This window comes from Phascolarctos cinereus, unplaced genomic scaffold (assembly GCF_003287225.1).
Source record: "Phascolarctos cinereus isolate Bilbo 61053 unplaced genomic scaffold, phaCin_HiC Scaffold_4;HRSCAF=312, whole genome shotgun sequence".
Taxonomy (NCBI): Eukaryota; Metazoa; Chordata; class Mammalia; order Diprotodontia; family Phascolarctidae; genus Phascolarctos; species Phascolarctos cinereus.
Window position 1 is genome coordinate 54,595,450 of NW_027555847.1, and position 25,055 is coordinate 54,620,504.

A 25,055-nucleotide genomic window follows, 5' to 3' on the forward strand; every position below is an offset into this window, starting at 1 on the left:
CCTTAGCTGGAAACTTGCTAAATTCTGCAAGCATCTTTTTTTTTTTAATTTTGGAGGCACTGGGGGTTAAGTGACTTGCCCAGGGTCACACAGTACCCACCTAGCTAGTAAGTGTCTGAGGCCAGATTTGAACTCAGGTCCTCCTAACTCCAGGGCCAGTACTCTATCCGCTGCACCACTTAGCTGCCCCAGCAAGCATTTATTAAGTACCTATTATGTGCTGGGTGCTATGGGGTACAGAACTTAAAACCAAACTTCAAGAAACTTGTTATGTTCTACCTTTGCGGGGTTGGGAGTGGAGAGAATACAATATAAACAAAGATAAGTAAATATAAAGTAATCTCAAGAGGGAGAAAGCCCCAAGGACTGGGGGAGTCAGGAAAGGCTGGACAGGGGAGGCAGGGGCGCTGGAGCCTTGACCCTATGAGGGGGGAGTAAGAAAGGGCATGCATTCCCGATGTTGCCTATGCGACAGTTTTCAGGGCAGGAGATGGAAAGTCCTGTACAGGAAACAGGTAGTGGGCCAGTTTGACTGGAGTGGAGAATGCACAAACAGGAGTAATAAGAAATAATGCGCTCAGTTAACCCCGGCCTCCTCCTGGCCCTTTTTCAGTTTCGTGTTGTGTGGCGCCTTTTCTGAACCCCGTGCTTTTATCACCTGTTCAGGCTAACATTTTTCCTAAAGAGACGGCTGCTTGTTGAATTGAATCAGAGCACAGCGGTGCCCCCAGCCTGAGTAACACTTTGCTGCCATCTTCTCCTTGCAGATCTGGGACATGAGTGACGACGACACCATTTGAAGCAGGAACCGATTCCTGGTGGCCTCGGGCTCCAGGTGACCAGCCACCATCTCCTGGCTTGGCCTGCTTCTTACCCAGACCCAGCTGGTACCCAGGAGCCGATTTGCCCTCGGGCCCGAAAGCCCAACTGACTGCTCTGGGAGCTGTCATTCTCTTCACCTCTGTGTCTACACTTCCTTTGGAGATGGGGTTTTGTAGACCAACGCTTGCTCACCGTGTATATTCTGTGCTGTGACTCATGGCTCACATACATACCTACTCTCCATAACAGACAGTTTCCATTTTTCTACTTGTTTTTCCCATCAATCCTGGGCTGATTTGCTTTGGAATTTCCATGCTTAGGGCTTTGATCCTTCCTCAAGCTCCCATTTTTCCTTAACCTTGGCAAATTTTTGATATTCAGACTATCAGGGATTACCCCCACAGGTGGGAAGAACCAGGCATTCTGCAGGAGGAAAACAGCTCTGTCCTGTGGTCTGATGGCTTCTGGTTCACAGCATTCAGAAAAGTCCTGGAGGAAAAAAGAAATAGCTGCCCATGTGCATTGTTACCCCTTTTTAAAGAAGAATGCCTTGCTTCCTGCCATTCCTTATTGTAACCAAAATGTCCCTGCCACCTTCTCATTCCTTCCTTTTAACCTAGGGTGTCCATGCTGCCTATTGGGAAGGGAATGTTCACACCATGCTCTCATTCCTTCTAGAATACCTGAGTGTGGGAAAGGCCCTGTCAACAAGCCAGGAGCGGGGTAGGAAGCCCATCCTATCATCTCCTCCTCTTGGACCAGGAATTCTAGTGTTCTCCCAGACCCCATGGGTTTGGCTTTAGGTGCCCAGAACCAAGTGCTTGTGTTAAAGGAGATTACAGGCCTTTCCCAGAGGCCCCTCAGACCCCACTCTGGGTCAGAAGCACAGCAATAACATGATCCCCCATAGGGCCTTCTCATCCCCTCCCCTCCGCTGGTGTGCATGGCACAGTCCCCACAATGCCCTAAGAGGGCAGAGACAGGGATGGAAAGCCATTTCTGCCATATCTTGAGCCTGGCTCAGCTCCAAGCTTGCCAACAGCAAGCCAATTCCCATAGGTGCTGTCCCAAACCTTTGATCTGGACTGCGAGACAGTAAAGGCCAGAGAGGAACCTGTGGACATTACACAGGACAGTGCTCACCATCAAGCTCCGTGATCATAGGCGGGTCACCTCATCTCTGTTTCCTAATCTGTGAAATGAAGGGGCTGGGCTTGGTGCTGCAGTTCTGAAGTCCCTTCCGGCTCCAACATTCTGTGTTTCAAGAGCCTGGTGGGCCCCTGCCCTGCAGGCAGGCTTCCTCATTGAGAGAGCTCCATGGAGGTCAGCTCTTGATTGTTTTCTCACCTGTGTCTGTGTCCAGAGAAGCACCTTACCCTGGCCCAGGGTAAAGAGTGGGATGGAGGAGAGAAGGGGCCTTGGGACCAGTCTGTGAGAAGGGCAGGGGAATGCCATCCAGTATGATGAAAGCCATATGAATGGGTGAAAACAGGGATTAAAAAGAGTCCATAGAACACTTCTGTGTGTGTGTGGGGGGGGGGGGTTTCATTGATTAATTTGAGGCCTCCACTGGCCCAGCTGGCATTTTCTGTTTTTAGCTCTTCCTACCAGCTGAGTATCTGTGTCCATCTCTTGGCTTCCCTTGTGGTCTGTGAGTTTTCACGTATCCTTTCTGACTTTTGTGGGTTAGCTCCCCCAGATTCCGAGTCCCTACCTACCTGCCACTCCCTTTCCAGTGCACAGATGCATCTCCATATACCTTAACCTTCTCCAGGGAGAGCAGAGACTCTTCTGCCTTAGCTACCCAGTTCCCTTCCATCTCCTGACTCCATGTCTGCAGCCTGTCCTGGCCAGAAGCCGCAGCATCACATGTTCTTAAGGAGCCATTTCTTAATTAAGATGGCTGCTTCAGAAAGATTAGACACCTCTGAAATGGGCCTCCCCCCTTGCCACATGTATGAATTTGTGTTTGGACCGCATGACCCCTGAGACAAGGCTTAGTGAGCCCACGCTGCAGGTTATGCTCCTGCAAGCAGAGTAGATGGGGCAAAGGACCAGGGAAGGGGAAAAGGAAAGCCTCAGAAAGTTCCCAGGCCCTGGACACGGCACATTTCTGCTCAAAGGAGACTCTCAAGTGATGAATCTTGATGAGGTCAGCCACAAGGGTTAGCCTTTGTTTTGACACAGAGCAGTTCTGACAATGCCGGCCCGCGGCACCAGCCAGGGAACTCTGCCGGGGTGATACAAAGACAAGATGGAGTCTTCCTCCTGAGACTGTTTTCAAATGACAGTCATCGGCCTGAGCCTTCGTGTGATGAGCTGGGGGAATGTTCCTGGCCACTCTGAAAAACCATACTAGGAGCGTGTGGCTTACTTCCCTGGACAGTGAGGCCCCTCCTTTAGGGCCCCAGGAAGCCAACCTGCTTCAAGAATGGCCTCTCCCACACCCCCAGCCCCACCCATTCTCCATCATCCCTCGTGCCTACGTCACAGCCACACAGCGCATTCATCATAAAGCAAAGCAAAGACGTGAATTTAGGGCATGACTAGTACTACAACTATGTCTTTCAGGAATGGGAAGAGAACAAACATTGATTAAGCGCCATTATTTACCAGGCACTGTAGTGCTGGGCACTTTTCAGATATCTCATTTGACCCCCACAGCCACCCTGGGAGGTAGGTGCTGTTATTATCTCCATTTAACAATTGAAGAAACTGAGGCAGGCAGCAGTGACTTGCCCAGGGTGACACAACTAGGAAGTGTCTTGAGGCCATTTTCTGAACTCCTCTTCCTGACCCCAGGCCCAGCTGCCACCCAGCACACCACCCAGCTGCCACCCAGCATGTTCAAACTCACGGCGGGGAGGTGGGGTTTTTTATCTTTTGGTGTCCATCAAACACTAGCCAGGCCCTTGCGACATGCGATGCTAACTCACCATTCATCCAGTTCACGGAGCTATTCAGCATAATGTGCACACCGTCCTTTGTGTAGCACATCCAAGGGTTTGCCAGAGATCAGGACATCACAAGGGACCCAACGACTGTACTGGGAAACCCCGGGCCCTCTGTCCTCCACGCAGTGTTTGGAATGATGATGGCAGTGGTCCAAAGACCCTTGGCAACCCTATGGCCCGGTTGTCCCCATAGGATCATGGATCTAGGCACGGGCAGGGTTTAACTCCCTAATGCTCTTAGGAAAACGATTCTGGAAACAGTTAAATGTAGAGACAAAGGAACTCTTAGGAGCAGCCAGTCAACAGAGAAGCCCAGTGTATCCCATGGAAGACAAGGAGGCCTGGTAATAAGGCAGAAGCTGCAAGGGAGAATGTACCCTAAGGAGACTTGCACCTCTGGGGTCCACAGAGCTCAGCCAGGCTGTAGTTGGTCCCTGGATGACCCAGCTGGTCCTGTCCAGGCTTGGCCCTCTGACTGCCGTGGGCCAAACTGAACACCAAGATACTATCTTTGCTAGGACCTCAGTCACATTTCTCTAGCCCATAAGGCACAGTAATTTCATTTAAAAAAAAAAAAGTTTTCATTTTAGAAGTGAGAGATGGCTCTGATCTTTGCTTGCCTTTAGTCTAGTGGGAAGACCCCTCTGGCATCCTCAGACAGCAGCTTTCTTAGGCACCTCACATAGATCTCCACGTCATACTCCCGACCTGAGGAGTCTTGGGTCCCTGGGACCTAAGGCAAACACTCCTGCCTCACTATCCGTGTGTTTGTGCACATGTGAGCTGGGAGGAGACTGGTGACAGTATGTGGGAGCCCACCATTGAGGCCCAGGAGAGGGACAGTCAGTGGATGGTTTTTCTCTTAGATCAAAGCTACTTATACTAAGTCAGCACAAATCAAAAGCCATTGATGCATTACATGGTTTTTTTTTAATGGGAAGATCCTATTGGCTACTGCAAAGTGACTGATGTATCAAAACAAAGTATCAGAATTCTCTTTAGAGGGGAACATTCAGGACACTGATGCATGCTGCCATCATGAATGATCATACCTGGGGAACTGTTGATGGGAGCACCCTTAGCATGGTTGTGCAGCCAACTGAAGTTCTGGTGTGCTCTATTTGTGAATCCATCACTTTGCCCGGTGGATGGCACGTGCTGAGCGTTGGGTAAATAAATGCCCCATGTCTCCCTCCCAAGCCTTTGACCATAAGAACAAAGTTTTTGGATTCTGAGAGAGGAATAGGCGAGGGATTCTTTGTCTTTTGTGTGTGTGTGTCATGGACCCCTCCAGTAGTCTGGTGAGGCCAACAAATGTCAGAAGACTTTTTAAATACATAAAAAGGAAACCAATTCTATTGAAATACAACTATCAAAACATTAAAAAAAAAACCCAAGTTCATGGACCCCAGGTTAAGAACCTCCAGTTCTAGCTGGAGGCTCTGCTTCTTACAATAAATAACAATAGTTGTCGAGTTGAGTCATGTCCGACTCTCTGTGACCCCATTTGGGGTTTTCTTGGCAGAGATACTGGAGTCGTTTGCCATTTCCTTCTCTAGCTCATTGTACAGATGAGGAAATTGAGGCAAACAGGGTGAAGTGACTTGCCCAGGGTCACACAACTACTAAGTATCTGAGGTCCTATTTGAACTCCGGTCTTCCTGACCCCAGGCCCCATGCTGTACCTGCTGTGCTACCCAGCTGCCCCAGAGTTACACTAGTAACTTCAGTAGTAAATCTCAGGTCTTCCAGACTCCAGCATTCTACCCGCTTTACCACCCAGCGCCCAATAGTACTAGTAGCTACTAGCATTTCTATAGCACTTTAAGATTTGCAAAGGCTAGAGGTTATCTCGTCTGACTGACCCATATCCTTCCTGGAACTGTTGCCTTGGACGGCTACTTGGGGTGTCAAAATGCAAGGGTGGTTCCAAGCCTGAAGGCTGGGGTATGCCCTCTCCCAGAAGCAGAGCCTTGCTGTGGGCCAGCTCCTCTACCTGTTTCGTGGCAGCTGCGGTAGCTGTCAGAGTTAGATGGATGTTCACACATCCACATCCCCCGGCAGCCCTCCCCCAACAGTGAGAGATATACCCTTCCCGGCCCCATCATCTCCCCATCCCCAGCAGCAACTTCAAGCAAGCAGGGTCAGAAACAAGCGTTGGTTTTAAGAGCACTTTATTGTTCTTTAAGGCTACTTTTAAGTACAAAAAAAGATGGCCTGCCAAACCTTTTTTTTTCTTCTTCGTCCAGGTGAAACAGGCCACAGAGAATGGTATATTACAGATATACACACATGGAGAGCATGGTTCAGAATGAACTGCAGATAGCTCAGCTTGGTGAAGAAACTTCACTGTGCTTTTTTTCCGATCAGGGAGCTCATTCTTTCCCCGTGAAATGTTTGCTTCCCCTCTCCCCACGCTCCCTCCTCTCAGAGCATTTGGGCTGGGGTACATCCCATCCCATTCAATCTGTCCCGTCCCACCCACTTCTATCTTGACCTATCGCAGATAAGTCACTGCCCCCAGGGACCCAGCTGTTATTGACACTGCTTTCCCAATAGATAGAACAAGGACCGTCTTCACCATGTTGTTCGAGAAATGTCATTAGGAGTCACACTGTCCACAGAGTCCATCTACAGTGTTAGTATTTTCCTGTTACAACACTCAGTAGCCTGTAGCGATAACAAACTAGTGGCTAGTAATGCAAATGCAGTGTTCTCATAGAATAACTGTGTTCCTGCACTTTTACTGTATCACAGACAACTCTAAAACAAAAAAAGATCAACTTTTTTCTCCAAACAAAAAAAAAATGAATGATTACAATAGGAAAGGGAAAAATTAAATAGCTACATATCATTAACAAATTAATTGTTCCTCAAAAAATACCTACAAATTTCTCTGTACATTCTTTACGCACAGCGTAATGATGGTCTTAAAGTTCCCTATATAAAAAAAAAAAGTATTCTCAAACAGTTTTCCTACAGAGAGTAGGGGCCTGAATGCCAAAGCAAGGAAGCATGAACTACCAGAAAGATGGTAGTGAAATGTATGGGGGGGGCAAGAGGGGAGGGTGCAAAGAGAGAGACTTTCTCTTTAAAAAACAAAACCCGGCAATAAGAGCCACAAAGAAGACCCCACCTCAGCAGCCACCCTATATAAATACAAGTGAGAGCCAAGCCTCTCATCATCCCACCCTGCGCCTTTTCCAAATTAAACAGCTCAACTTCAAGCTTCTCAAACTGAAAACAAGTAACCAGGGCCCCCCAAAACACGCTGTGACCACCCAACTCAGCAGCAATTTCCTGGAGGGCCCAGGGTCTGGCCAGGTGACCCAGCATCCGAAGTTCTCGATGTCACTGCACTGGGGGAGGCTGGAATGTAGTATGGGGAAGGGAAAAGTTCCAAAGGAAAGGAGGAGGGAGAAGGGGGGGGTCATATTTAATAATAATAAAACAAAAAAAGAGAGAAGCTGCTGGACTCCACAGCCGTGTTGTTTACCATGCTTTCCTCTTTACCTAATTTCTAGTTAGTAGCTATTAATATAGCAAATGATAATAAATGCAGTAATAACTGTATAAAGTCTTCTAATGGAGGAATGTACACTGCCTTGGCCCAGGCTTACGAGTAAGCATTAAAAACACCACTTCACAGATTGTCCGTCATCTGTTGTTCGGCCAATAGAGTCGAAGGAGCAGTTTCTGCATCTAGGGGAGTTTGAGGACAAATCCTGAAGCCTCAGGAAGCGAATCTGTCGAAAGCACAGAGTGATGCACAAATAAATGATGAAATCAGGCCTGGGCAACCCTAGGTCATCCTGGAACACAAGACGATCCCCCACTGAACGGCTTTGCTCAGGAGGCCTGGGGCCAGCTGTGAGTAAAGTGAATACCAAATACAAAAATCTTAGCGTACAACTGTACCAGCAGTGAGGATACCTAGGACTGTAACTGACAAAAATAAACTAATTCTGAACAGAAGCTAGTTATGTATTATGGTTTTAAAACTGTCTATACATTAATAGATACCAGCTATTTTTTCTCATAAAACATGCATCTTTTAAAGCACTATTGAACCCACCAACCTCAGCTCTATTCTAACAAACTGCAGTGTTTAGAAAAAAAAAATAAAATGCCCGTGTTTGGTTGAGTAATGCAGTCCAGTTGCAAGCACCAAGCACCTGAAATCTAAAGAGAGAAAGACCTATAACCTGTATGAGACTTCCCCTTCCAAGCGGTTTTGTTAAAACAAAAAAAAAGTTACACACGTAAATGGACAGAAATGTCATTCTTAAACCCTTTTTTTTTCAGCAGTTTGCCCTCGAAATACTAGCATCTTGCCTAAAGAAGTTGCCAGGCAACTAATCCTCCTCCAATAGTGCAAATCATACGTGACAATTCTTTTCAAGTATATACATACAAAATGACTGAACAAAGAAATAAAAGCGATGGAAGCAAACCACAAGTCTCGTCTCAAGGAGCTAATTGAAAGCACAAAGCATTTTGGGTCAACCACCTGTCGTAATGGCTTTCAGTGAGCGAGCCAGCTAGCGAGCCGCGTGCGCATTGCAGATTTCGGTTCTGTTAAGAGGGTCAGCAGACCTGCATCAGAGGTTTCTTTGGTAACTGAGGCAGGAAGTAAGGATGCTACATTATACAGATGTTTCACACATAGTTCCTGCTATCATGTTTGAGGGCACCCTTGTACAAATACCAAGCGAGTACAAAAAAAAAAAAAAGACGTTGCAAACTAACCTTTTCCCACCCCCCACCCCATCACCTACCCCACCCCCACACTATTTTCCATTTAAGCACTGACGGTTCAAAGCTCAGGCAAACCATGCAGATTCACTTGTTCTCCAACAGAGGAGGTGCTGCTGGTCCTCTCTTCATGAGACAACGGAGGGGGAGTGATTGTGATTGACCATGTGGGAAGATGGGCTGGATGGCTGCCCCCTCCTGGAAGCGGACTCGGGACTGCTGGAAGCCCCATCCTTGGCAGCCTTGATCTGCAACCACGTGTCACCCAATGCTTTGGCAAAGTGGTCGTCCACCGACCCCGTGATGGACACAGAGTTTGCCACAGGCTCCGGTTCCTTGTAGTTCTTGCCAAGGCTCCGACGGAAGTGTTCTTCTACCACAGGGTCACAGGTGGTGGTAGCTAGAAGGAAGGCCAGGCAGAACATGTTCAGAACGCAGCCATGCTAATTCCAGAGAGCCCAGCTGAAGGCTCCAGCGTACATCCCACCCCATATCCCCAATCCACGTTTCCTCTGTCTCATTAAAGCAAGAACTCTGGCCTCCACTTGCCCACTGGAAGGTCACACTCTTTTACCAAGCGGACTTCAGGTAGTAGCAAATTAACCCCAAAGTCTCCTCCACAGAGGGAGGAGCCCAAAACACAGGAAAAAGACCACAGTTTTCCATCCTTGACTACCCCAGTCCACAGGGAGTCCTGGCCCCTTGAACTTCTACATCTTTAGCCTTCATCTAGCACTTAAGTGTGCATTTTTATGTACTTCTATTGCCCCTGGATTAAGACTATAAAATTTCAGAGGACAGGACTACATATCCTATACCTCTCACCTCCTTCCTCATCTTCCTCCCACACCTCTTCCTCTGACCGACCACAGTACTTACGTCCTATACCACAGCTGAACACCTCATCGTTTACTAGCTTCCATCACTCATTAATTGTCTCATATGTCTACACCCTAGCTTTCCAATTAGCTTGAAAGTTCACTGAAGTCATGCACACTGGATGTACTAAATGAAAACTTGTTGGCAAAAACATCCATGGTGAGTAGAATACACAACGTTGAGACAACTCCTTATGTTAAGGCACATAGATAGCCCTTGTATTAAAAGTTGGTAAACTACAGACTTGACGAGTGACAAATCTCAGTTCCAACCCCCAGACTAGGCAGCGTTCCACAGGGAGTCTCAGAGGATGTACTGAGTGGGAAGGTTTGTTGGGAAGTGTCTACTGTGTCAAAACAAAATATCAATACATTTTTTTTGGAATAGAAATATGGAAAACATGAAATAAATACTCAGTGGTGATGAAAGATGAAGGAGGTTTCTTGTCATCTATTCAAATTATTCCCAGTCTGAACAGTAAAGGGAGTGGTGACTAACAAATTTTTAAAAACTTTTTTTAAGTTATAATTTATAAACAAAGTTAACAGCGCTTTTTGAACCAACAGGGTTTCCCCATGATCTGTTTTTCTTTCAAAGTGATGGAGGAGGAAGACAGAGTTCACTTACTACTTGGAGGCCGCCTGTAGTTTGCTGGTGTAGATGAGACACACCCACTGTGGGCAATGGGGCAGTGGGAGAGGTTACAGTTACGATTGCTTGCAGAGGCACAGGTGATCACTGAGGGGCGGTTCTAAGGACACAAGGCAAGAAAGGACAAAAGTTTAGCTCACTTGCAAAACTGCTGGGAACTAGCTGCTCATTGTGCCCTCTTCCCCTCAGAAAGAGCGACCTGAAATGAACCCTGTTCCCATCCAAGCTGACGCGTGATGTACTTTCCAAGGAATTAGGGAAAAAGATGGCTGGTTTGACTCTGGCTGTCAGGTCTGGCCAAAGGCAAGATTGTGGGGCACAGTGGATAGAGGGCTCCACATGGCGTGAAGGAAGACCTGAGTTCAAATCCTGCCTCACACACTTACTAGCTGTGTGACCCTGAGCAAGTCACTTGACCTTTCTAGGCCTCAGTTTCCTCTTCTGTAAAATGGAGATTATAAGTGCACCTTCTTCCCAGGGGGTGTTGAAAAAATAAAGACAATATTTGTAAAGCATTTTGCAAACCTCAAAGCTCTGTACAGATACTAGCTAGTATCATCATCATCATCATCACCATCATCATTATAGCTTCTAAAGGGTAGGGACCAGTTTTAAATCTCTTATTTAATCATTTTATTCCCAGTCCAATGCACTCTACATAGTAAGCTATTAATCAATGTTTCTCTAGTTGAACTAACTAGCTGTTAGCACTCCCTTTCCTGTGGCCCATCTACCACTTTACAAAACCAGAAAACAGCATTCTCTTCTCCAACAGCAAAAATGGAGATTTTTTTTTAAGTATTTTTATATCCCCAGCTGAACCCTCAGGTTGAACAAGTCACAGTGTGGGCTAGTTTAGAGAAGAACCCAAGTGCTTCAGGAAGGAGGCTGTGATTGTAGGGAGCACACTCAGGACCTGGCCAGCGGGCAGCTCCAAACAACTCTAGCTTCTTCTCTTTGCCCCATTTTGGATTCTACAAAATACTAATCCCTTCTGGGCCATCTCTCCTCTGTCAGGAAGTCCTCCCCATCAATGTAGCCTGGCCAAGTCAAAATTTTTCCTGTTGTCACAGTTACCCCCCAAAGAAATGTTCACAACTTTCTCTGGAAGCCTTTTGGGGGGGTGGGGGTGGGGGTCCCGTGAGGGGAAAGGAGTACAGAGAGAGGCTTCCAATTGAAAAGCCATTGAAATAGGAATCCCTGCTCTATGGGCCCTGGGTTATACTGGTGTCTCCCCCATAAAAACTGGGGCCAACCTGGAATGGAGTTTGGATGCACAGAAATTCACTCCTTAGCTGACTGGGCTGAAATACATAGCATATGTCGAAGATAAACGTGTGTGTGCACACACGTGCCTGTACATGCATGTATCCACACTCTTACATCAATCCCACCCAATGCGGATGATATCAGCCATTCCAAGCTACTAAGTACACATGTATACAGCAGGTGTGTGCACAATTACAGTGCATCAGGCCCGTCCATGGGGGTCGTAGCTTTAGAGGCAGAAAGGCCTTGGAGATCACCTTCTCCAACCACTTCATTCTAAAGGAGAAGAAAATAAGATCCAGTTGCTTACCCAAGGACACATCAAAAAGAAGTCAAAGGAAGAAGTGACTACAGATGGATCAGCACAAATCCCATTTGGTGGGGGGGGGGATGAATCTGAAATGTTGACAGGGTTCAACAGAACTCTAAGTTCCAATTTGTGTTCATTTCGGGGCTGTGCCATCCCATCTCCTTTCATGGGCTCAGAAGAAATCGATATTTTACAGAATTCAAAATGGGGCCTTGGCCAGAAAGGAAGAGACCACACTGCTTCCAGTGGCTGGCCCCTGGTTAATATTTGAGCTGAGTCTGTGCTTGGTGATAAAGTAATTTACCATCGGAATTGTTTATGTTCTGTTAAAAAGCGGTCTGCCCTCCTGCTTATGAAATCCTCTCCTCTAAAAGCAAAGCATACAGGGCTGATAATAACCTGATTCGTTTTCCAATGTCACTCTCCAGATTGCTCTCTGTGGGGCACAGACTAGCAGTGTTCTCCAGTAACCTTCCAACCCTATGACATTCTCTTGGTTTGGCAGGGCAAGAAGAAAGGTAGAGAACCCTAGCACAGACGTGCACGCACGCACACACACACCCTTCACACTCCCACTGCCACTGAAAGCATGGCTCATTTGGAATCCTAAAATGTCAGAAATGAGATGAAGGGGGTGGGGAGAGTCAGGGAAGTGAGATCAGACTAGAAAATAAATCTCTAAGGTCATTACCAGCTCCTAGGATCTTACATTCTATGATCATCTAGTCAAACCTCCTTTTACAGACAAGGAAATGGAGGCCCAGACAGATCAAGTCAATGGCCTGAGGTCACATGGCTCCCAATGTTATTTCCATCCCAGACAGGTTCTTTACATGGACTTCTAATCCATGTGGCCTTAAAAAAAAAAAAGAGCAATGAATGGCATCTCCCACTGTTACTTCTTCCTCATGTTTCTAAAACCTAGACTTTTATTAAGCCTCATCTTCATTAATGGTGCCTTCAAAGCCTCCCCTCCTGGTACTTATTCTTGGCACATTTTTTTTTGGTAAAATCATAATTATCTACCCCTCTGTCCCATTGATTTAGCTTTTTTGTTTTTGGCAAGGCAATTGGGGTTAAGTGACTTACCCAGGTCACACAGCTAGTAATATTCTCCGCCTATTTTGCTAGGTTCAGCGTATGCTCCCTACTACTCATGAGAATGTGAGGTAACTAGGTCACCTTCCCTAACACACTTCAACCTCACTGTTCAAGCACCTTGCCTATCCCACTTTGCTCAATCAGTTATAATTCCCATGCTGTCAAGGGAGTTCATTGTCAGCCCCTCTGGGCCCTCCTTCAGCACTACCTGTCTTCCCTGACCCACTAGTGGGTGGCTGAAATCCTGGCCACAAAACTACTCCTCTCCAGCCGTTTCCCCATGCCTATATCACTTCTTGCTAAATTTCCACTTTAGCCAAACAGCCATAGGAAATACTGAAGTCAAACAAATGAAATCAAATGGACAAACACAGAGGGGCTAAAGGTCAGGGACAGAATACCTAGAGAACTGTATAACTGGGTTAGGGCCAGCAGCTCCACTATCACGTGACACCAGGGATGACAATGAAAAGCTGGACTTTTCCTACTCAGCTGTCAATAAATCAACGGTTGAGCAGAAAGGAAAAGCTGACTCTATGTAAAGATGTCAGCCCCCACTATTAGGTCAGCTGCTTGTAGCACAGCTAAGACAGCCAAAGTTTGTCCACGTGGGGAGCATTTGTAGGATGGATGGCTGGAATATTTAATTCTTTAAAAAGGAGGAAAGAAAGAAAGAGAAACATTCTGGCAAAATGTCAATTCTGCACCCTTGGCTACCATCTCCTACCTCAAGCAGGGGACAGATGGCTTCACCCAGTGCCCTGCATGGTACCCAATCTTAGAAGGTCCTTAATAAATGCTTGTTGATTGGAGGCCCAGGACAGGAGAGGACACCTCTTCCAATGTACACTCCACAAAAGCTTCTTATTGAAAAGCAATGCATCTTATCTCTCTCTGTATCTGCCACAGTGCCCTCATGAACACTACATCAGGCTCTCTGGCCATGAAAATCACAGAACGGACAATACCTCCTGAGGCCAATAGGCCTCCCTACCATTCACAACATCCTCTAAAGCATGGCTTCCTGAAGGCTTCTCTCCTCTCCTGCTTCCACCTCAAGAGATACAGGATGAACCAGACTTTTAAAATCAAAAGAGATAACAAGGTGCAATCCCATCATTGTACAAATGGGGAAACTGAGGCCTCAAAGAAGTTAGGAAAAACTGCCCAAGGTAACAAAGTCAATCAGTGGCCAAGTCCATACAGCAGTTTCACACGTAAAGGGTTTCTGATGATCCCATTTCCCCAACTTCCAAAACAGGATGTTCAGAGTTAACGGTCTTCATTTTAAGTCCATCTAATCAAGCCCCAACCATACATACATCTAGTGCTTATTGTCACCATCCTCCTTGCCTGATCCCTACTCCAGCTCTTCGTATGTCATCTCAAACACAAATCAAAGCCTCAATCCCACAGGCCACAGAAGGTTATGACTTGGAAGGAACTGTAAACAGCCCTACTCCAGGAGTTCCTAACTTTTTGGGTGTCCTAGACCCGTCCGGGTGTCTGGAGAAGCCTACAGAACTCTGCTCAGAATGATGTTTTAAAACACATCCTAAGGGACATACCTGCTGCCGCTCCACAGAGGTCAATGTTGGGGAGATGCCAACTGTTCTGCTGGCATCCATGCTGTTTTTGGTCAGTGCAAGGGGCTGCTCCATGGTGATGCTGGGGATGGAGGCATACATGTGACTGCCATGCAGACTCATGGTGGGAGCCACAGCACGTTCAATGGGGCTGCGGCTTCTTTCCCGGTGTTCTTTTCGGCAATCCCCATTCTTGCTTCTGGTAAGGAAACACGGACACGTGAAGGTCAACGTTTGGCACTTACAAAAGTTTCAATAACAAAAGGAACCATTCACATATACACACAACGGCACCAGAGGTTATCACCTTTATAGTCTTTTATTAATAGGCTCTGAAGAAGCAATTACTCTTATTCAAAACCTTGACTTTTTTTGTTGGTTTAATAATTTTTAGGGAAATCTTTCTGCAATGTCTTATTCACATTGATTATTTTCTAATTTTTTTTTTCAATGAACAAGACTATATTTCTCTCCTGCTCACCACTGGGAAAGAATAAATGGAAAACAAACTATTATAACAAATATGCATAATCTAGCAAAACAAATTCCTACACTGGCTGGGTTTAAAAAAAAAAAGAATGCCTCATGCTGCAGCTAGGTGACACAGAAGATAGAGCACTGGACCTAGAGTCAGGAAGACCTGAGTTCAAATCCAGACACTGGGCAAGTCACATAAATACTGCTTGCCTCAGTTTCCTCATCTGTCAAGTGAAGATAATAAAAGCACCTACATCACAGGTTTACTGTGAGGGTCAAATGAGATACTATTTGTTTAGCACAGTACCTAGCAGGAGATTGAATGTTTAAATAAGTCAATCAACAAATATTTACTGTCACTTTCTAGGCCCAGATTTCAAAGAATCTGAACAGTAAAAATAAAAAATTCATTTAATACTGAAACTATATGGATCTATCTATCTATCTATCTATCTATATGTAGATATATAGATATATGTATGTATGTATGTAGGTAGGTATGTATATATTCACACCCCAGTGTGAAAGCTCTGTGGAAAGACAAAATTAGTATAAAACAGTTCCCTGAAAGACTTTATAACCTAATTAGGAAGAGAAGATTAAATGCACAAATTTAAAAAAAGACAATAGAATTAAGTGCAGAATTAGATAGTATGGACTATAAGCACTCTAGGAGTTCAGAGAAGGAGATGAATGTGGGGATACAGAAGAGATGTTAAGTTGGGCTTTTTTCCCTTAAGCAGCTTATAATCTAACATAGAGCTGTCAAACATGTAGAGCATGGACTTGGAAATATTTAACAAAATAAATACAAATACAGTGGAACATAGATAATGTTAATATGAGGTTTTCTAAGGTAATATGGAGCTGCAAGAATCCTTACTATGGTTAAGCAGCCCCCGTTTCTATTTGAGTTCTAGGTCAGTGATCTAACAGGTAGGTCAAGACCAGCATAATAAATAAGTGAACAACCAGGGGGCCTTACCTAATTTAGGATGGAGGCATAAGAGCTAGATTCTAGGGGCTATAGGAGTACAGAAGAGCCATCAGGAATAGAATAGACTTCATGGACTAAGTATGACTTAAGCTGGGCCTTGAACAATAGGTAGGATTTGGGTTATTCTTTTTTCTCCCCAGGGGAAAAATGCCACATCTTCCTCCATGGCGAAGTAGAGGTAGCTAGATGGCATGTGGGACTTGAAAGAATCCTGCCTCAGATGCTTACTAGCTCTAAGTCTGTGTGTATGTCCTCATCTGTAAAATGGGGATGATATATATAAATGGGAAAAGGAACCACATGTACAACAATATTCACAGCAGCTCTTTTTGTGGTGGCAAAGAATTGGAAATTGAGAGGGGAACGGCTGAGCAAGTTGTGGTAAAAGAATGTAATGGAATACTATTGTGCTACAAGAAATGATAAACAGGCTGACTTCAGAAAAACCTGGAAAGACCTATGTGGTCTGATGCTGAGTGAAGTGAGCAGAACCAAGAGAATGTTATACACAATAACAGCCACGCTGTGTGATGACTTAACCCTTCCCAGCAATACAAGGATCTAGGACATCTCTAAAGGCCTCATGATAGAAAATGCTGTGCACATCCAAAGAAAGAACTATGGAATTTGAATGCAGATCGAAACATACTATGTGCTATTTTTTTTTCTTCTGTTGAGTTTTGTTTCCTTTTTCTGGTGGTTCCTCCTATTGGTTCTAATTTTTACTTACAACATCATTAATGAGAAAATATGTTTAATAGGAATGTATATGTATAGCCTATATCAGATTGTGCGCCATCTTGGGGAGGGTGATGGGGAGGAAGGGGGAGAAAAAATTTAAACTCAAAAGCATATGGAAGTGATTGTTGATGAATCAAAATAAATTAATTTTAAAAAATAAAATAAAATGGGGATGATAATAGCTACCTTCCTAGGCTTGCTATGCAGATAGTTAATATATAAAGTATTTTTGCAAAACTCAAGGTGCTACAGAAGAAATGCTCACTATTATTATCTTAATATTATTCTGTTCAGTTGGGTTTTTTTTAATAGCATTTCCATGTGCTAAGATCTCTTTGTAAATAAACCAGTAGAGCCAGAGTGGGAATTATCCACATAGGCTGAATCCATCCATTTCCTGGTTTTCAGTAACACTATGTAATCTTCTGGCCATTAAACCCCACATTCTCTCCCAGTGACACATATACATACCATTGCTATTTATGTTGTTTTCTCTTTATTTTCTGGAATTAGACTAGGAAATTGGGGGGGGGGGGTGAGGGAGGGCAGGCTAGTACTAACTACAGATCAGCGACTCTTACACTATAAATCCCAAGAGATAGTTCCACGGCACTTTAGGCTATGGCCTAATCTTTTACCCAGCACAGAGTCACGATGGTTTTTTTAGAACAAGTACTGGACCCAAGCACCAAGGTTCTGGGTTTAAATGTTGGCTCTGCCTTCGTAGCTTTAGACAAATCACTTCCCTCCCAGGTCTCACTCTCCTCGTCCAGCAGGACTCTAAATTATATGGGCCTATGGCTGGGAGTGGAGACTTCCAATTAATCAAATACTCTGGCTCCAAGAGTTAACAGAGCCCATTATATGGACGCTTTCAAAGAATCTGAACAGTATCAAAAAAAAAAAGCATTTAACACTGAAAATATATGGATATGATTTCATCCTTCTTTGATGGTTCAGAAGGCATGACAGGATGGCTCTATGGTGCCTCAGGGGTCTCATCATAAACATCAATGATTACTGTCGAGCAGATGTGCAAAAGTGCCTGCGAATGGTACGCTGACTGACAGAACACTAGATAAACCGGCTTCTACTGCACTACAGTGCTTACTCTGAAACACAAAATCCATTGATGTGGGAAGGAACTACGTGAGTACACATGCTTCCCCGGCGCTACATATGTCCACTTTCATTTTTGAAAGAAAGAGCAAAATGTTTTTCCTGTGAAAATGTTTTTTTTTTCCCTCTGGGCAATGCCCCTTGGTAGAAACTTAGATCACTTGGAATCCTGGGGCTGGAAAGGACCTTACCAACCAGTCAACCCAACTCCTATATTTTTACAAAAGAGGAAACTGAAATCCAAAAAAACCCCAAATAATCTACCTAAGCCACAGTGTGAGTGGCTTGTTTCCCTGAGAGGAACTTTCTATGAGCAGGAAGTGGATTCATGGATTTCAGTGGCCAAATTCTGCCAATGTCAAGTTCAGGAAGTACACTGGACAACAATAAACGCATACCTGCAAAGACTAGAGACGGTCTGGCTAAACGCTAGGCAACGGTCCAATGCCAGAATGTGACTTCTTCAGGATAGAATGGCGAGAACAAAAAGCCAACCAAAGAGCAATGCTATCAGAGGGCCAATAAGGGACCGACACAACACCCAAAAAGAAAGTCATCCGAAGTGCTCATAGGTTAATTTTAGCAAAATTATACATTGCTCACATCTCTAGTTCATTTTCCCAGTTCCCAGGACTCAAAAACAGACATTGTTTTCCATGTTTCTCCCCAATGAATCATAACCAAGGCTCCAGTGCTTAGCAAGCATCATGTGCTTCCATGGATGTCAGACCCAAACCACACACATCCTGCCTGGGAGATAAAAGTCTGCTCCACTCTGGTTAAAAATAAAGCTTGCTAATTAAAAACAATGCTTCACCACCACCAAGGTTTAAATGGTTCAAAGGTAGGCAAGTTACCCAGGCGCCTGACAGATAGCTCGGTTCTCATACCACCTGAAAAGCTGATGCTCAGCAAATTGGTGTGGAGCTGGACCATTCACACCATCTCAGAGAAGCAGGCTCCTCCGGCCAAATGTTTTAAGAGAGGAAAACGGAAAGGAGGGGAAAAAAAGGAGAGGCCCTAGGAAGGGAATAGCTTTTGTACATTTTCCTCCGGCACAAAGTTTCCTAGGGAATGTATGCCAAACATTTTACTATACTCTCTGCATTGAGAAATAAGAAATGTCCACAATCTTTGGCAGAAAAATTGGAGATTCCCAACAGTCAAACTGTAAAATGTATCCATCACATGAAGAAATAATCCTGCTTCCACTTGTAATTCTCATTAAAATGAGATTTTCTCTTTCCTTAAGCAAATACCCAAAGTTCAGAGTTCAGGGCAGACTCTTCAGAATGTATCCTTTGACATTAGCCTTAGGGTTTAATTTAAGCATCAGACACAGGGCTTTATTAACTCTTTGTGGTGATTCCCAGAATATGTAATTCTAAAGCTGGAGGGTCCAGGAGGAGAGGCAAGTTTTGTAAATACTCTTTAGGAATAATGGTGAGTTCTTGTTCAGGGACATAGAACTGAGCACTCCTGTACAATGTAGATGCTGTGCGCCAACCCAAATGGTGGGGAGAGAAGGGAGCCCTCGTCTCTTGTCTTTCCCACAGACCAGCACCCACATTACACAAAGCATCCATTTTGAGGCCCGGATTAGCTCTTCTGGATGCCTGCTTCTGCTGGCAGCAGTGAATTAAAGGCCTATGTGACAATGTCCACTCTGAAGCCAGCCTAGGCATGAGCTACTGGGAAAAGTGGCGGTGGCCCCCGGAGCCAGGGCACAGCCAGAAGAAAACAGGCAGACACTGGGCCCAGGGCCAAGAAAGCAAAATGTCCTCCCACTCAGCCAACCTCCTCCTCCCCATCATCAATAAAGTTCTTGGTGGAGGCTCCATCTGCATACACTGCTGGGCATTATTCAAAGCGCCCTAACTGCTTTCTAACTGCGAACAAAACTCCTTTACATGAGGCTGGCACATTTCACTGATTATAATTAAAGCTCTTTAATCTGTCCTATCTATCCAGCTGAGCTTCATCCCTATACGGCAAGCAGAGTAGCTCTCATTATTATTATTCCCATTTCACAGAGAAGGAAGCTGAAGCCCAGGGAGGCAGCTTGGCTAAGGTCAGCTCATTCAAAAGCAGCTGAACCACGTCTTCCGACTGCCCTGCACAGTCCATCTATCTTCACATAAAGGAAAATAAACAATGACCACCCACTTCCTCCTTCAGGCCCTCCCCCAAACACTCAGTCCCTGCTCTCCTCCCTTTTCTCTCCACACCGCCTAGCAGCTTGGGGTCAGACACAAGTTCTGATGTCGGGGCTGAGACTCACCAGCTTCCAAACCATGATGAGATTACAAATCATTCATCACCTTTCTGAGCTTCAGTTTCCTCATTCTCTGGAATACTGTTAAATGTAATACCTACCTACCTACCTACCTATCTAATGGGCAGCTAGGTGGCACACTGGATAGAACACCAGCCCTGGAAGCAAGAAGACCTCAGTTCAAACTGGGCCTCAGACAGTGATTACGTGGGACCCTGGGCAAATCACTCAACTCTGTTTGCCTCAGTTTCCTCATCTATAAAATGAGCTGAAGAAGGAAGCGGCAAACCATTGCAATATCTTTGCCAAGAAAACCCTGAATGGGGTCACAAAGAGTCAGAAACTACTGAACAACAACAAAAATCAACCTAACAAGGCATCTGACAGGCTTTCAGAAGACTGTTTTGGAAAGTGTGAGCTGTTATCAGTATAAGTGCTCATTTGGTATAATAACGAATAATACCTATTTTTTACATAGTACTTCAAACTTGGTGAAGCACTTCAAAAATAAAATCTTTCAACCATCCTGGGAGGTAGGTGTTATTATCACCATTGTACATATGAGGAAACTGAGGCAAAGAGAGATTAAATGACTTCTGAGGGTCACAGAGGAGAAAGTAAGTGTCTGAGACAGGATGTGAACTCAGGTCTTCCTGATTCCAGGCCCAGTATTCTACCCACTGTACCCCTTCATTCTGTAACTAAAGAAACTGGGGCCCAGAGAAGTTAAGACTTGCCCAAGGTTTCCATGGGTAGTAAACATCAGAGGCAGGAGAACCTAAATACTGGTTAGACTAGTAAACAAACTTTATATTATGTGTTAAATTTATGGAACTTGGTGCTGGCCAAAGAATTTATAGGAATTTCATTTAGGAGGGAATTAATCAGAGAAGAGGTATAATTTCAGGAGCAATTTAAATACGATCTTGGCCTTTGGAAACTCCAGCTAAAGCCTCTTCTTTTTACACTCCATACAGTTAATCATCATCTCCTCCACAAAGCTTCCAAATCTTTCCCCCCCCAACCCCATTTCCCCCACCTCTTCTGAACTGGCTAATTCATTGTTTCCCAAACCCTTGCATCATAACCCTTTGGCATGTGGCAAAGGACATCCTGGATGTGCTGCAACCGCCTGGCCTTCCTCACTTCCTTGGCCAGCTTCTGACTAAGGAGCTGGAGAGGCAGTAACTACAGTGGAGAAAGTTGCTGGAGTGTGCATGGGTGGCGTGTGTGCGTGTGTGTGTGTGTGTGTGTGTGTGTGTGTGTGTGTGTGTGAGAGAGAGAGAGAGAGAGAGAGAGAGAGAGAATGGCTGGAGGATGAGCAGTACAGATAAATGACTAGACTATAAACTATTCCTAGTAGGTACATAATAACTGTTTGTTGAATTAATGTCTGGATTTGGGGGGGGGGGGGGAGAGACACCACTCCTAAATACATCACCAGACAAGTTAATTAGTATATCAAAGACTGGAAAAAGGAGAGGAAACGTCCGGTACTTGAGGCTAGTTCCAAATTCATCCCTCCAGCCACACCCTCCAACCAACAAAGAGAATATCCACCTAGGGAAGGAACCTCTTTGTGCTTAGCACATATTCCAGGCTTGAAGAGGAGGTGGGGAGAAAGGAGAGGACACAGAAAATGAGCTTTGTTTTAGAGTTACAGACCAACTGTATATGATCCATAACAATTACCGTAGTATGAAAGCTTCAAAGAAAAAAACCCATCACTCGGACCCCAATTATTCTAAAAGGTTCCCAGAAGGGAGAAGAAACCCTAATGTGGCTAGCATAGCCTACCTAACTTGGGAGTTTTTTGGACAGTTCTTTTATTGCTTTTTCCAGGTAAAAGCAGTTATCTAGATGTTATTACCTTCCAAGAAGGTTTGCATTTACAGTAGTAATGATAGCAGCAGGTGTTTAAAGTCCTTCAGCCCATTATCTCATTTGGACCTCACAATACCCACTCAAAGTAGTTACTACGGTTGTTCTTATCCCTGTGTTACAGATTAAATAACTTACAGAACTAATCAGCTTACAAAACTCCTCGAAAACTTCCTTTTTGTTCAGCCAAGGGTCACAATTATTAAAACAATAAGCTATTTCCATCAAGTCCCTTCAACCTCCATGTCACAGGACGACCATCTTTCAATGGCCACCTGTCTAGACTCCAAACTCTGGCCTAGGCTTTGGTCCCACTACCCCACCAACTCTTGAGCGGCCTTGTGGAAGCAAAGATCGATCAAGCATTTGCTATGCTCTTTTTTGGCAGACGTTCATCTAGCACCAATTCCTTATTTCTGAATTCTTCCTGGCTATGTCTTGTCTGCACATATTTGTTTGCATGTCTCCCCCCGGCATACTATGAGCTCCCTGAAAGCAGGGTATGTTTTCTGCCTTTTTGTGGTCTCCCCAGCAGGAAACTGCTGCGTGACCTTGAGAAAGTCACTTAACCAGCTTCCTTGAGAGCCTCAGTTTAACTAGCTCCACTTGAGCCTCAGTTTCCTTATCTGTAAAATGAAAGAGTTAAACCAGATTGCTTTTCAGGTCCTTTCTAGTTCTAGGCCAAAGGTTCTTAACCTGGGGTTGGGGAACTTGGTTTTGTTTTTTCTTTTAATATGTTTATAATTGTATTTCAGTATGACTGGTTTCCTGAGTGATCCTATGTATTATATTTTATACATTTAAAAACATCATTCTGAGAAGGGATGTATACGTAAGCTTCACCAGACATCCTCACCAGCTCACAAGGCATTCAGCTGACTCATTACCGCCCCTGAGGGAGGCCTATAAAGATACCAGGGAAGGCTTCTCATCTTCCCAGGATCTCATGGAAGCTTAAAGCAATGTTTCCCAATCCAAAGGATACGAAGGCCCAGAGCTCAAGAATCAGTCAGCCAGCGTGGGGGATGAGGAGTAGGGCTTTTAAGTGTGTAGGTCTGAAGAAGCACCATCTCTTTTTTGCTGAAACAAAGAAATGGAAGCAAAGCAAGGCCCCATCATCTATTTATACAGTAACAACGCTGCGAAGACAAATAAGTGAGAGACTGAAGAAGCCTGAGGGACCCAGTGACCGACCACAGCTGCAGAGCACGGGAAGCCCCCGCCTCACGTCTGGAGGCCCACAGCTCAGCACGCACAGCGAGACAGACACATTTCTGGGCCAGCGAAATGGGCAGTCTTCCTTTGCCTGACCTGCCTATGTGCTCCAAGGCTTGCATTTTTCTTTCTTTATGGGGGCAGCATTTTGGAGAACAGGGTAACTAGCCACAGTGTTACCCAAAAAGAACCAGAGAAAGAAAAGAGGGTCACTGAAGCCTGTTGTAAAATACACAAAAGAGAACAGAGAAAGTTCAGAAGGGAACGGAGACGAGCAGCAGGACAGCTCTGAAAGTAACATACTGAATTCATTATGTTGGGTTGGGTTTTTTTTTCAGTATGCTCTTCATAATAGAGATTTGCCATTTTGCAAATACTCCTCTTTTCAGTTCCATTTTGTATGTAGAAATGTTCTTTTTCAGTGACCATGAAATTCAGAACAAAACCATAAAAATTAATGGTTGGAGAGGGAAGAGGGCTGTTGGTAGTAAAGACTTTCCAAGACCAGTACCAACCTGCCATGAACCAGTAGCTGACAGAGCTCTATGCAGTGTGAGATACAAAGCCTGGCTGCCTAGCTCATCTATCTTCTGATGTCTTTAGTGTCTTCCCTGTAAGACTACCTCCAATGTGTCCCGTCCATGTCTTGCTTGTACATACTTGTTTGCGTGTTCCCCTCCCCCCATCATACTATGAGTACCTTGAGAGCAGGGTCTGTTTTCTGCCTTTCTTTGTCTTCCCTTTTCTTAGCACAGTGCCTGGCACATAGTAGGCACTTAATAAAACCTTGCTGACTGAGTGGTGAAAATACCACCCCTGCCCTCTTGGAGCTTACAATCTAGTAGAAGAATATGACACATGCATATTAACTAATAAATAATAGTGGGTACAAAGACCTATGTGAGTTGCAAAGGCTAACATATCAATACCAAATGGATGTTCCTAGGAAAGGCATAGGAGTGAGGGGGCATGTGAGCTAGGTTTTAAAGTCTGGGCAGAAACGGGCCAGGTGATCGGGAAGAAAAGAATATTCCAGAGAAAAGGAATATTATGAGCAAAGAGGGAGTAAGAAAAAGGAGAACACGCATGGGGAGCGGTCAGTTCAGTCCAAACGGTGGTTCCAGATAACGGAGGGTTTAGATGTCAGGCAAAGAATGAGGTGATAGGGAGTCTCTGGTTACCGCAGGAGAGGAATGCCGGTGACCGGATCTTGTGATTAATGAAGATCATTCTGCTGGAGAAATGGATAGCAGATTGGAGGGGAGGAAAAGCAGGCTGAGAAATTTAGTGATTTCAAACATCTAGGAAGGAAGTAAAAGGAACCCTTCCTGGGGGTAGCGGCAGTGGGAAGAGAGCGGAGAGGACAGATAGGAAAGATAGTCTGAATAGAAAATCAGTGAGATTTGATAACTGACTGGATAAGAGAGGAGAGGAAAAATAACACTGGAGTTTCTAACATAGTAAATTTACTGGGAACTCTGCTGAGAGTAGTCTTTCTCCTCCTTTTTTTTGTATCCCTAGCACTTAGAAGAGTGCCTGGAACATAGTAGGAACTTAATAAACATTTGACTGAGTGACCAACACATATAACCCAAAAATATTTGCAGATAACAATAATAATAATAACTAGCATTTACGTAGTGCCTATTAATGTTCCCCAGGCACATAGCAGGTAATGTGTTAAGTGCTTTCAAATACTATCTCATTTGATTCTAACAACCCTGAGAGGTATTATTATTATTATTATTATCATCTTTCTTTTACAGTTGAGGAAACTGAGGCAAGCAGAAGTTAAGTGACTTGTCCAATGTCACACAGATACTAAGTGTATGAGGTCTTCTGGATTCCAAGTCCATTGAATTATTTTTTTTAATAACTGTATTCAGGACAATTGGTTTCCTTTGTAATCCTAAATATTTTATTTTATGCATTTAAAAACCTTATTCTGAGGAGTCCATAGACTTCACCAGACAAAGGGGTCTATGGCATAAAAAAAAAGATTAAGAACCATTGGTTTAGTAGG

At 44.7% G+C, this 25,055-nt stretch overlaps 2 protein-coding genes across 6 annotated transcripts in view; one reads left to right on the plus strand and one right to left on the minus strand.

Moving 5' to 3' along the window:
• Nucleotides 1–2,336, plus strand: part of ATG7 (autophagy related 7) — a 250,217-nt gene extending 247,881 nt beyond the window's left edge. For both annotated transcript variants that reach the window (XM_020981053.2, XM_020981056.2), the window contains one exon: nt 768–2,336. In XM_020981053.2, the coding sequence (XP_020836712.1) occupies nt 768–784 (17 nt within the window). In that variant the 3' untranslated portion in view covers nt 785–2,336. The remainder of the gene's footprint in view (nt 1–767) is intronic.
• A 3,597-nt stretch (nt 2,337–5,933) lies between these two features.
• Nucleotides 5,934–25,055, minus strand: part of VGLL4 (vestigial like family member 4) — a 186,168-nt gene continuing 167,046 nt past the window's right edge. For all 4 annotated transcript variants that reach the window (XM_020981062.2, XM_020981061.2, XM_020981063.2 and 1 more), the window contains 3 exons: nt 14,310–14,526; nt 10,038–10,161; nt 5,934–8,931 (listed from right to left, as the gene is read on the minus strand). In XM_020981062.2, coding sequence (XP_020836721.1) covers nt 8,660–8,931; nt 10,038–10,161; nt 14,310–14,526 — 613 coding nt within the window. In that variant the 3' untranslated portion in view covers nt 5,934–8,659. The remainder of the gene's footprint in view (nt 8,932–10,037; nt 10,162–14,309; nt 14,527–25,055) is intronic.